At 38.8% G+C, this 14,153-nt stretch overlaps 1 protein-coding gene and 1 long non-coding RNA gene across 2 annotated transcripts in view; one reads left to right on the top strand and one right to left on the bottom strand.

The window, feature by feature from the left end:
* Positions 1-14,153, bottom strand: part of LOC142657846 (uncharacterized) — a 484,403-nt gene that overhangs the window by 277,546 nt on the left and 192,704 nt on the right. The window lies entirely within an intron of this gene.
* DNM3 (dynamin 3) overlaps positions 1-14,153 on the top strand; it is a 194,078-nt gene that overhangs the window by 171,484 nt on the left and 8,441 nt on the right. The window contains exon 14 of the mRNA XM_075832025.1: positions 10,296-10,463. Within this exon, the coding sequence (XP_075688140.1) occupies positions 10,296-10,463 (168 nt within the window). The remainder of the gene's footprint in view (positions 1-10,295; positions 10,464-14,153) is intronic.

Below are 14,153 nucleotides of genomic sequence, written 5' to 3'. Positions count from 1 at the left end.
ATGCTCCGCCTGCGACTGGCCGCTGAGAGTGCAAAACGCCGGTGGCCCTGCGCAGACAGTGCAATTACATCACTACATTATGCTGCCTGCCCCTGGCCTAGACGACTGTGGCTCACTTTTTCAGTACCTGTGCTTCCAGCGGCTAAATTTTATGGCTTAGACTATTACTACCAGATGGAAATAAGTGGTCCCCCCCCCCTCCTCCATAGCTTCATACATATTTGTCTTACTCTTTTCTTCCATCTGTTGCGGCTTTGATCTAGCACTGGAGAAGGTGGAAGGAAATTCGTGGTTACTGGGGTCCCCCAGGTGAACAATAGATTTTGCTGCAGATAAATCCCTAGACAACTTAGAGAGAATGTCTACATCAGAAAGCAGTCACATGATGCTGTGTGGGGTATTATTACTGTGTAGGGGGCATAAAGGGGGGAATTGTTACTGTGAGGGCCACAAAAGGAGGCCCACTCATGAAGCTTTTGGGCTCGGCTCACCATTGTGTTAAATTAACCCTGGGTGTAGTATATATAATGTTGGGCTATGTGTCATGGTTAGTCAGTGCTGAGACACATTCATCAGCAAACAGCAAGTCAGTTGTCTTTGCAGGTGGAGAAAGAAGAATGAATTCTTCTATTTTGACTCAGACTTAAATAATTTCTTGTGGCTTCAGTTTGTTTATCATACTTTGTAGTGCACCAGAAACATCTTACATTAATTTCCTTAAAGTCTAGGTTCAACTTTGGACATGACTTTACATCCATATTTACTGTAAAGTATACAAAAAGTTGTGTAACTTTTTGTACGTTTTTTAAAGTAGTTACTATGGGATACCCTCTTGGTTTATTAGATGGGATAACATACTTCAAAACTCTGTTGCATAACAAATTTAGTTTAACAACAGGCGCTACTGCCAGTGGCTGAGAAGGCTAGATCTCCATACTATCACAAACTCTTCCACAAATTTTAGTTTTACCTAAACCAAATTATGCAGTACAGCATCTACATTCATACCATACTTGCCAATGTTCCTAGCTTGTCCAATAGTCTCAGAATGCTCCAGCAAACAAAACATGTTCCTAGTATCTGCTGGTAGAGATTAGCGCAAGGAGAGGAAGTGACATATGAGCGACATTACAAGTCACTTCCTGACGTTCTGTAAAGGTGCTGGGGCGAGGAGCTTTTCTTTTTGCTTTTTCTAAATTTAAAACCATTGGTTGGCACTGTTAATAGGGGGCTCATTGGCACTGTTTATGGGTCAGGCTGGGACTGTTAGGCCCCATGTACTCGAACGTGCTTTTGCGGCCGCAATTCCCCCGAATATCCACGGGAAAATTGCGGCCCCATTCATTTCTATGGGGCCATGCACACAACCGTACTTTTTACGGTCCTTGCATGGCCCAGGAGCCCGCACCGTAGAAAGAATGGGCATGTCTTATTACGACCGTGTTCTGCGGTCCGGGCTCATTGAAAATAATGGGGGCGGCCATGTGCATGGCCCACGATTTGCGGGCGGCTCGCGGCTGACAGTCCGCTGCCGGCCGACCCGAAAATCACGGCCGTGCACATGGCTACGGTCGTGTGCATGAGGCCTTAATGTGAGTGCTTTGGCACATTTTATGTGGGCATTCTAACCTTGTTTGTGTGGATGCTGTCACACTTTTTATGTTTCCGTTAACAGTTTATTTGTTTACTCTGACATTTAATAGAGGCAGACTGGCACTGTTTATAGAAGCACTCCTGCACGGGGGCATGCATGCACTGTTTTGGGGGTGTTCTGGTACTGTTTGTGGGCACATTGGCATTGTTTTAGGGCATTCTGACAGTTTATGGGGGCACCCCAGCACCGTTTATGGTTGAGATTTGACACTGCTAATAGAGGTGCTCTGGCTTTCATTATGGGGGCTGTCACCAATGCTTCAGCACAGGCTTATGTGCAAACATTTTTCATGATGTGCTTCATACCCTTTATTTAAAATATCCCTGAAAGTTATTCTTGAAAGTTCCCAACAATGATTTACAGACAAGTACAAATGAGTAGATGTCCATAATTAGGGATAAGAGACACACAAATACATCCGAGGGGCCATTTGATTTCTTGAAACAGATTATCCATGAGCAATGTGCTTTACAAGTAGCACATGGTTCTCTAGCTGAACTTAATACTAGAAGTAGATACACAAATTCTAATCCCCCCACCATTTGTCTTTGGGGCACCAAGCATGCTTAGCAGTCATGATAGGTACCCTTTAAAACAAAGCCAAGATATGTATATGTCATTTGGTCTTGTTACCACAGTAGTTGATGGCTACTGCATACAGAATAACGCTATAAAGTTTCCTACCTAAACCACAGATAAGATCTAAAATGATTGAACTGCTGTAGACTGACATCAACACAACACATAAAACAGATGAAATAAATCAGGTCTGTTATATTAGGACAGTGCGTTGGCCATTAAGCGTTATGTTCTGAATTGCCGTTTCAGGTTTGGAATTCAGATGAACTGAAAAAAGCTAATCTTACATTTTATGTAACCTTTTACGTATTTCTGGGAATATTTAGTGTCATTATCATAATTACTTGAAACTTAAAATACAATTCTGCTTTCTAGTTCCCGTTTTTGTTTTTGTTGGTCTGTAGTAAGTGGTCCCATTTGAAACAGGATTCCACCACACATTTTTCTTTTGTGGGAGCTGTCAGAAGCTTGAGTGATTTAGTGAATGTAATAAAGTAGTAAGCCTGGATCATGGATTTCATTTTGTGTGGCCTGTAGAAAAGGCCTCATTCAATCCTCTAGCGGTTTCTTGAAATTGAGTGAAATGACGCATTGCTGTATTCCTTGGCATTGTATGCAGTTATTCCCAAAAGGGACTTACAATTAAAAGGAGCAAATGGGCTGGAGGTCTGGAATACAGACTTTAGCACTTGCTTTAGCTGTGAACATATCAGTCGAATTTTCTGTTAATACACGTTCATAAATTCATAGGTGAATTGGAGCAGATTGATCAATGTATTTACGCTAAAAGAATAAATGTAGAAATACGGCGTTCAGACTGCACCAAATGAAAAGGTTTTAGAAAAGCAGAAAGGGCATCTCCGAACAATACTTATTTATTAATTTTCCTCTACTTGTCTACTTAGTTTCTTTGTTTTTAGCCTGTTTTAAGGGCATACTCCCTTTTGATAAATCTGTCACACGTTGCATGACGCACCACATGCACGGTGCTCCAGTATTAATACATTTCCCCCTATGTTTTATTACTGTCCATCTCTCATGTACATACTATATTACATAGCTACATAGTGTGTGGATTGAAAAGATTCCTAGGTCCTTTAAGTTCAAAATGTTATACTTACAGACCCTAGTTGATCCAAAGGGATAGAATAATTTTCCAGAAAGTAGAAATAGAATCCTTCTAGATCAGACAGATCCTTGGATCAACATTCTACATTAAAGGCCCTTCTACATGAACCGATGATAGGGTGAACAAGCGAATGCACGTTCCAAATTATTGACTCGTAAATCGTCGATTGGTTATCATTAGGGACCGGAAATCTGCTGGTGTAAAAGGACCTTAATACAAGTAACCTTAGGTATGGCCTACTCCTAATTTAGGGTTCTGGAATTTATTCACCTTATCATCATTATTATTATTATTATAATTATTATTATTATTATTATTATTAATAACCTTCATGATGAAGGCTAAGGTCCCATATAGTACAGAAGCTGTCACCTTCCCTCGACCCCCCCTAACAACAGATGAATCTTTAAAGGTTCACTAAACTTTCAAAAAAATCTTCTGACATGTCATAGTGACATGTCAGAAGTTTTGATCGGTGGGGTTCTGAGCACTGAGACCCCCACAAAATGCTAAAACGAAGCGGCAGAAACGCTCACCCGTTGAGCCACTTGGTTTCTGATCGGCTTTTCTCAGAAAGCCGAACAATTGGTGTACGGACTCAATAGAAAGTCTATGAGCCCCTACACCAACTGTTCGGCTTTCTGAGAAAAGCCGATAAGAAACTAAGCGGCTCAGCGCTCACCCGAGTGTTTCTGCCGCTTCGATTTAGCAATCGGTGGGAGTCTCAGTGCTCGGACCCCCACTGATCAAAACATCTGAAATGTCACTATAACAAGTCAGAAGATTTTTGAAAGTTTAGTTACCCTTTAAATAATAAATCTAAATCACAGATCATAAAGAGAATGCCCCACTTGACTTTTGAAATTGAGTTAAGAGAAAGAAAACACATCTCATAAACATACTATATAACATACATATATAAGTGTGTATCTATATCTATCTATATCTATATATATATATATATATATATATATATATATATAGATAGATATATACATAATTGGTTTTACTAAAACACGCCAAGTTTTTGGAATGTTAATGAGGACGATAAATTCTAAACCTTCTAAACAAGTACTGCAAGTGACTACTGCGTCTACAGAAGCATTTTATATGACATTTTTTATGCTGCTTAGGTGTTTCGAATTTTTATGTATTTTTTCATTGGAATTCTTTAATGTCACCATTTGCTGTTATGAATGTGTAGTGCCCACAGTACAAACCTTACGCTCTTAAGTTCCTTTGTTAAATCTGTAATAGGGCCCCTAAACTATTTGATGATTTCTATGGATGTGTATAAATGTTCCTATTACCACGCAATTTATAAAAAAAATCAGGCTGGCTCCTAAATTGGCCTAGCTAACTCCTAATGTCTACAATAATTTGTCAAGCCCTGATATAGTATATTTTTTGTTTAATTCTTTGGAAGAAGAAATTGTTGAAATGTGGGGACTTCTTAGACAGAGGTATTTTGTGGCACCGTAGCATGTGTGACCTTTGTCATCCGACAGCCGTATTTGCATTAATTCTTGTTTAACCAAGTTGCTCCTTGGAAACCCTAGTTTATCACCCCTAAGGAGAGAAAGGTTAAATGTTCTCATACTCTTCACGCTCTAAATTCCCATTTTTAATTCATTCCCCTTACACACAACTACAAGATCAGAGACCAATGGCTATTTTTATTTCAGCATTCTCTTGATGGGGATAATGCTTAACATGTGTGCCTGCCCTGCTTAGCCAGCAAAACTCTCCTATTGCAGCCCTGTAATTTAAACAAAGAAAACTCCAAAAGCACATACAGGATATAAGTGATGGAGGGGGGAAAAAGAGCCAAGGGATGGAGAGAGAAAAATTCCAGTCTGATTCTGGGGGCGGACGCAAGGGAATAAGCTGTCTACAAAATGTGGTTTCAGTAAAAATAAAATGTCTTTTATTATACTCTGTACAATCAGGGTTTTGTAAGCTTTTATTTATCGGGTACTATGGGGTGATCATGTTTGCTTTTGTACAATTGTAAGAATGAAGAAGTTATAACAACACAAGTTTGTAACCACACATTATATGTTATCACTCAGAGCTCTCCATTGTATATTTGTACTCTGGGCTTTGATCACGCAGAACAGTTTAGGGTCATTTTGGATTTCTTGCTCTATGTTGCTTTTCAAGGTTTTGATGAAATGATGTAGTTAAGACAGGTTTAGCTACTATGGTGTTATGGACATACACAGGAAGTTTCTGTAATCATTTCTAAAGGGCTCAAATCTTTCAGTGCCAGAATAATTCCGCTGTATGTTTCTGGCACTCAATCTATTTGCTTTGTTTTGGCTAAGCGGTTTACGTTTAATTGAAACAATATTGCCTTCATACAAAGGGGTAGCCTGTGGAAAATTTAGACAGGGCAAAATAGGTTCCTTGTGAGTGCATCACTTGCACCTGAATTATCTAATATATAGATGTGTGTATATACATATATATATATATATATATATATATATATATATATATGCATACACACATATACATACATATTTATACGTGTATATAGATATGGTCAATTCCAGCTTGGACATACTCTGGCTAAAATCATTACCAGCATATAAAAAGGATCAGTCTACAATGCATTCAGAATTCAGAAAGTCTTAAGACCCTTTCAATCTTTTCCCATTTTGTTATGTTGAGGCCTTGAGCTAAAATAAACTAAGAAAAAAAATCACGTTTTTCCCCATCATTCTACTCTCAATACCCCATAGTAACAAAGTGAATACAGATTATTAGTAATCTTTGCTAATTTATTGAAAAGAAAACACTAAAATATTGCATTGACAGAAATATTCAGACCCTTTACTCAGTACTTAGTTGAAGCACCTATGACAGCGATAACAGCCTCCAGTCTTGGGTGTGATGCCACAAAGTTTGTACACCTGGATTTGGGGATTTTCTGCCATCTTTATCTGCATATCCTCTCAAGCTCTGTCAGGTTGGATGGGGCTGTTGGTGGTCAACCATTTTCAGGTCTCTCCAGAGATGTTCGATTGGGCTCAAGTAAGGGCTCTGGCTGGGCCACTTAAGGACATTCACATAGTTGTCCCTAAGCCACTCCTGTGTTGTCCTGGCTGTGTGCTTAGGGTCATTGTCTTGTTGGAAGGTGAATCTTTTGCATTAAGAATATCTCTGTACTTTGCGCCATTCATCTTTCCCTCAACCCCGACCAGTCTCCCTGTCCCAGCTGCTGAAAAACACCCCCACATCAGGATGCTGCCACCACCACCATACTTCACTGTAGACATGGTATTGGGCAGGTGATGAGCAGTGACAGGTTTCCTCCTGACATAACTCTTAGAATTGCGGCCATAAAGTTCAATCTTGGTTTCATCAGAACACAGAATCTTGCTTCTCACAGTCTGAGAATCCTTTAGGTGCTTTTTGGCAAATTCCATATGGGTTTTCATGTGTCTTTTACCGAGGAGAGGCTTCTTTCTGGCCACTCTGTCATAACGCCCAGATTTGGGAAGTAATGCAGTGATGGTTGACTTCTGGAAGTTTCTCCAATCTGCACACAGGATCTGTGGAACTCAGCCAGAGTGACCATTGGGTTTTTGGTCATGTAACTTACCAAGGCCCTTCTCCCCTGATTACTTCGTTTAGTGGGGTGGCCAGCTCTAGGAAGAGTCTTGGTAATTCACAACTTCTGCAATTTAAGAATTATGGAGGCCACTGTGCTCCTGGGAACTTTCAGTGCAGCAGAAATTCTTTGTACCCTTGCCCAGATCTGTGCCTCCACACAATCCTGTCTCTGCGCTCTACAGGCAGTTCTTTCCTCCTCACTGCTTGGTTTTTGCTCTGATATGCATTGTCAGCTGTGGGATCTTATATAGTGGTGTGTCTTTCCAAATCATGTCCAATCAAATGAATTTACCACAGGTGGACTCCAATCAAGGTGTAGAACCATTTCAAACACGATCTAGAGAAATGGTGGCCCCCATATAAAATGTCACGTGTCATAGCAAAGGGTCTGAATGTTTAAGTCCATGTGAAATTTGCGCTTTTAATTTTTTTTAAATTTGCAAACATTTCTAAAATTCTGTTTTCACTTTGTCATTATGAGGTATTGATTGCTGAATGATAGGGAAAAACGTGATTTTTTTTTTTTAGCACAAGGCCTCAACAAAATGTGAAAAAAGTATAAGGTTTTGAAGGCTTTCCGAATGCACTGTATATATATATATATATATATATATATATATATATATATATATATATATATATATATAATATATTTATTTATTTTATATATACTGTATAAAAAAAACAAAAAACAAATCCAGAGAGGGAGCTACTCTTACAGATTAGCTCTCCGTTCTGGCTCACAGAAAGGGTTCCTGAGCAGGGGACCCCCTCTATGACATTCATACGCCATAATAAGTTATATAGACAGGGGTTGCCTTCATGAGATAACCAATTTAACCAAAACATTGTTTGAAGACTCTTTCAGTTAGTTTTTTGCTCTGAGCTTAGCTTCTAATTCAAGGGCACCTAATCTTAGATGTTTAAGTTTGTATCTCAAGAGAATATTTCTTCTGAATCTGAGGTCACCCTGCCCTCTTAGACTTTATTTTGTCTTCATAAAAGCAAGACTCTACAAATTGTCATCTTTAAACATTATATACAAGTTCTTGTTTAAGAATGATCTCTTTAAATGATTTTAGAGATTGTATTTTCTTAAAACAAAGCTCATATTTTCCTACCAAAAACAACGGCATTGGAGATAGCAGCTGTTTTCCCTACTAACATTTGCCACTAGCCTTTCTCTGAAACTGGCCATAGACATAAGATAACTATTGGTCTACGGACTGAACATGCATGTTATTTCTATGAAGCAGGGGGAGATAAGCAAATACCAGACATGTCTGGTGCTGTTTATCTCTGAGGGACAATGATCCTTTTGAATCTTTGTTTTCCCCCATGTAATGTATATGGCCAACTGTAAGGTAGCTACAGATGTGACTTTTTCTCCTGGTACAATGAGCGTTAACATATTTTTTACTATTGGAGTGCTCATTGGGCATGTCTATACAGATATTTACAGCAGATAAGATTTTTAGAGAAAAATTCTTTGCTTCGTTGAAAATGTTGTTTTCAATTGTTATGTTCTTGGACAACATTAAGTATGTACTATGGTTTCAATAATTTTCCATTGGTTAGAACTGATCATTTTAAGCGCTATATGCACTCAACAATGAAATTGTAACACCAAGAAGGGCAAGCCGTGAGGTTATGCAAATCAAGGAAGTAGCAGGTGTCGCTAAGGCTTCGTTCACATTTGCGCTAGGGTACCGTTCCGACGGAGCTTTCCGTCGGAATGGAACTCTTACAGACCCAAACGGAAACCATAGGTTTCCGTTTCCATCACCATTGATTTCAATGATTATGGATCCGGTGCCAATGGTTAGCGTTTGCCTCCGTTGTGCAAGGGTTCCGTAGTTTTGATGGAATCAATACTGTAGTTGACTACATTATTGATTCCATCAAAATGACGGAACCCTTGCACAACAGAGACAGATGGAAACCAGTGGCAGCGGATCCGTCACCATTGAAATCGATGGTGATGGAAACGGAAATCTATGATTTCCGTTTGTGTCTGTCAGGGCTCCGTTCCGATCTGTGGCATGTGGGAGGGGGGGTCATAAATGCGAGATTGAAAGCAAAATTTCTTAGCCACATGAAACCTCAAGTGGTGTGGGATGATTGTGCGATGCCTCCTGTTCATCGACGTGCCAGTTATCGCCACTTGTCGCAAACTGAGAGGGACAGAATCCTTGAACTAAGAGACCTTGGTTTGTCACTCTAGCAGATCGCTACACGCCTAGGCCGATATGTTAGCGCTGTTCAACATTGCGTGTCCCAGAGGTTGGAAGAACAACAACGACATCAAGAGGTGAATGGAGGCGAACCTCTGCTCGGATGGATCATCTGATTGGAAGAATGGCACGTAGTGATCCATTCTGTACCGCAAGTAAAATTGGATGTCACATCCCAAGCCTAGGGCGGCAACCAGTGTCGATGTCCAGCTACAGGTGTCCTATTGACAACACGCCACAGATCTCAAAGGCTATCATGGTGCACAGCAAGACGGCAATGGAGGCTGGAATGGAGGTCTTTCCTTTTCCGCTTTTGTCTCGGATGCAATAATAGCTAGAGATTGGTCTGGAGACCATGTGGATAACGCCATGAAGAGGCCTTCATAAGGGAGCATCACACTGGTCCTACTCCCAGGATTATGGTGTGAGGTGGCATAATGTACAGTAGCCGGACCCCCTCTAATCTTCATTTCAGATACACTTAGGGTATGTTCACACGGCTTATTTACGGACGTAATTTTTTTATCATTTGCATATCATTAACTTGTTTATCGATCCTGTGATTTCCACAATTCCAAAACTTTTCCTTCTTGGTTTTGCAATTTCAATGTTGAGGAGTGTATATAATGATTACCAATATTGTAAAGAATAATTGTTCTATGGTAAGCTGGTTTGTTCATGATATATTTTTTATTATACTTAGACTTTCACAATTACAACATGCCCACCACATACTGAACATTGTAACATTTAGATCTTTCAATGGTATCACTTTGTTAGCTCCGTGTTCACATATCTTGCTTTTGTGTTCAGACATTTTATTGAGACACTTGGTAGAGTAAACCAAAAGTACAGTGGAGCATTTGCCTGTAGCAACCAATTAGATGCCAGTTCTAATTTTTCAAAGGCTTATTTGAAGAAAAAAGGAGCAATCTGATTTGCTGCTATGGTCATTTCCTCCATTTTTCCTTAGCATCAGTTTTTATTAATCTTCCTCATTTCACAACAAAAGTGTTTTGAGACAGGAAGGCCTCACATTATTTACAGCCGAGGAAACAAACCATATGTTCTTTTTCAGACAGATACAGAAGAAGAGTCATGTGAAGCAGATAACTTATCAATGGATCCACAGCTGGAAAGGCAAGTGGAGACTATCCACAACCTGGTATATTCCTACATGACCATTATTAAAAAGTGCTTCAAAGATCTTATACCCAAGACATTAATGCACCTGATGATCAACAGTGTAAGTAGTTTACTATCTATCATTGCATTGGCTTAAGGTAAAAAATTCTTATCATGAGTTGTGTAATTTGGGATATCACTAATGAAATAGATTGTATTTTAATGAAATGGTGATAGAAGACAAGCGCTCAAACTATGGCCAAATGATATTGTAGAACTTTGATGAATTACCTATTGTTGTAAGACAATGTTAGCTCTACTATAATAGACCTATTATTATACAAAGATTTTCGGAAAGTTGTTTATGCCAAATGACAGATTGGCATCTCATCAATAGAAGCCCATACCAGGTCACAGATCAAGGCAGAAAGCGATCAGTGATTTATCGTTTTAACCTATAGCATTGTCGTCCAGAACTACAACGTTCACAATTTAACCCTAAACAACAATTAGTTCAGAAAACAGATGTCTGAAATCACTAATGTATGGCCAGCTTTAAGGGTTCATAGTGGTGGTTGACCTTATCACGTTTGATACTTGCTGTGGACTATGGTTCAGACTGAAGGTGGCCATACAACTTCAATCGGCAGAAAGCTCGTTTGACTGACAGCTATTCCTCCTGTCCACCCTATAGACATACACGCTAGTTTCGGTCGAGTGTGCATGTGTTTTCAGTGGGGAGAGGGGAACAAAGGATTGGGCATGTTAAAATGCAACATGCCCAAAACTTTTTTCCCCTGACATCTGCCAAACGAACTTTGGATGAACATCTAATACACATTAGATGGTCGGCCGGTACCAATGAAAACAGTAGTTTCAACCGACGTATGTCTAATATGTATGGCCACCTTTAAAGCTCAGAGAATATATAGATAAGATGCTGCTTTATGTACATAAAGTGAACACTGGAGCAAAGAGCTGGAATGGAGTCAGGAGGTCGCCTTGGCATGAGACTTCTAAGGGGCATCTACTAATAAGGGGAACCTGCCAAAGTAAAACACCAGTTGGAAGCGTATAATATCATTAAACTTTTATTCTTTTCTTCACTAAACATAATTATGGCAAATTGTCATCTAGTAGGATTATATTATGATGCATGAGACTTTTTCACCCTCTCTGATAAAAAATCTATATTATATGGTATATACAGCTACAAGAGTTACCATGCGCTTTCTGCTTTTATCATAATGACTACAATTGACTAACCCTGACCGCAGCCTGTACTTACTGTATGCGTGGAGGGTAAATTTGTGTGATTTAAACATGTAGAAGTAAATCTACAATATCTTAAATAGGAAAATTGTTGGTTGTCTAAACCTATACTTTTCTAACAAACTAAGATTTTCCCAAACATCTCAGTACCAGGACTTGAAATTCAGGTTATTCTCAGCAAGATTTCAGTTTTGCTGTACAGTATGTTGTATTATCCAAATGGGGCTTATTTTATTTTATATTACATTACAAGTAAGGTCATAGAGCTTTCTATTGTTTCAATAACAAGGTCATGTATTCTCATTATGGTTTCCTGAAGGATTTCATTAACGCAATGAAATAAATACATATATAAATACATTAAGATGGTAGCAGTCTGAACAATATTTAGTATTTTTGTAGTTTAATATTAATTACAAGATGATATGCGCTCCCTATCTGACTTATGATTTTGTTGACACCATTTAATTATATAAGTCCCTCTTCATAAATACAATATATTAATGCTTCATGTAGAAGAAGAAGAAAAATGGTGTATTTCCATCAGTGACAGACTGCCATAATATATATATCGTGGTTCTTTTCTATGTCAAGCCAGTTGATCCCCAGGAAGAGGTTTCTATAGCAATGCAAAAGCTCAGAAAAGCCCTTGAACTTCCGATGTTTGCTCCCAGTGGCCTTTAGGCAGCTCCCACAAGTTGGCCAAGGAGACTGGCTGCATCTTATCAAATACTTCCTTTTGCAGATTATGAAACAGGAATCTCTTCCATGGGAAGACTTATAAGGAGCATTTAAAAGGATATACTAAAAAGGCATATCTTATCTATATTCACAGCATCCAGAACTGCCTGTCTGTTGGCATCCTTGTTTATTGTAACCCTTAACTCCTACAGGAAACTGTATTGATAACGCATGGGATATTACTAGACAAAAGTCTTGTACAGTAAAAATGACTGAATATTTTGTTATAGAATGAATTCTAAAATTTTAGAACAGGAAAATTAGCTGACAGAACAAAAATCATGCATTGCTTTAGGAACCTTGGACGGCCATGTATATCAATGTTGACTCATTGTGTCTATACATTCAAATAGTTATTTACAAATATAGACCCCAAAAAGAGATACCTTTAAGAAATGAAAGGGGCATACATTTATAACCTAACCTCTGGGACTCCCATCTCACCAAGAGTACAGGCGTCCACAACCATCTTTCTGACTGAGATTGCTGGAGAAGTGGCTGCGTGCGTCTAAACTGGTTACAAAAAGAGTCAGATTGCGAGCTGGACATTGGACCCATTCTACCACTATGCATCTTCATTCACATCTGCGTTGGGACTGCGTTCATGGGTTCCGTCTGAGCGTTCCGTCAGGGTAACCCATGAAATGAATCCAAACTAAAACAAATGGAGACCATAGGTTTCCGTTTGCATCACGATTGATGTCAATGGTGATAGATCCGGTGAAAATGGTTTCTGTTTGCCACCGTTGTTTAAGGGTTCCGTCGTTTTGACAGAATCAATACCGTAGTCGACTGCGCTATTCATTCCGTCAAAACTACAGAACACTTAAACAGCGGTGAAAAATGAAAACCATTTGCAACGGATCCATCAGCATTAAAATCAATGGCGATGCAAACGGAAACCTATGGTTTTCATTTTTTCAGTTTGGATTCCGTTCATGGGTTCCCCTAACGGAAAGCCCCGACGGAACTCATGAACGGAGTCCCGCGCAGATGTGAACAAAGCCTTATAGATACCTCTATCTAAAGTTCCACTGTCTCATGACAGTTTAATTTGAATTTGTCTAGTCAACATAGGTAAATTTTCTCCCCTGGTTCTTTGCTTCGGAGGATTAGTTATTATGAAAATCGCCATACCTACAACAGTTAGACAAAAGTATGAGATGTTAAAAAAGAAAAAAATCAATATATAAAATCTATTGGTTTAAAATAGTAAAATAAGAAATGTTGTTACAAATTTCAAGGTAGCTCCACTCCACTAATTGTACAAAATCTATCAACATTGTATCTGGTCAATGTCTATAACATTTATGATGTATTTGGAGCCATTTTATTTATATTTAAATAGAAATGAAAAGAATAAAAAGAAGTTTGATTGTATAAAGAAAAGGTTTAAACAACGCAGAGAATGTACAAAACTTCTCTCAGATGTATAATTATATGAAATTGAAAACTCCATGTGAATTAAATGAAGAACAAAGGAAAATGTATAGCTGGGGAAGGAGACCTATCGGGTCAGGCCTTGAAGCTCTGAATACAATTCCAGTTAACGTGCAGCAAGTTTATATCAAATTTCACTGGAATGCACGTGTGTATGTATTCAATTAAATGTCACATAAGAGGTGATTGAGACAGTAGGCAGAATCGGCATACAAGTGTGTCTAGTGTTATAAAGAACACGTGTTCTTAAAATGCGTGCAATCCCCAAACTTAGTTTTGTTTATACAAGTTCTTTAAAGAACATTGAACTTTCCCACATTTTTTTTATTTTTGTAAAGTGAAATCTTTGCCATGGCAG

The sequence above is a fragment of the Rhinoderma darwinii genome, chromosome 7 (assembly GCF_050947455.1).
Source record: "Rhinoderma darwinii isolate aRhiDar2 chromosome 7, aRhiDar2.hap1, whole genome shotgun sequence".
NCBI classification, from domain to species: domain Eukaryota; kingdom Metazoa; phylum Chordata; class Amphibia; order Anura; family Rhinodermatidae; genus Rhinoderma; species Rhinoderma darwinii.
Note: the sequence above shows the minus strand (reverse complement) of the source record. Positions and strands in the feature narration are given on the sequence as shown.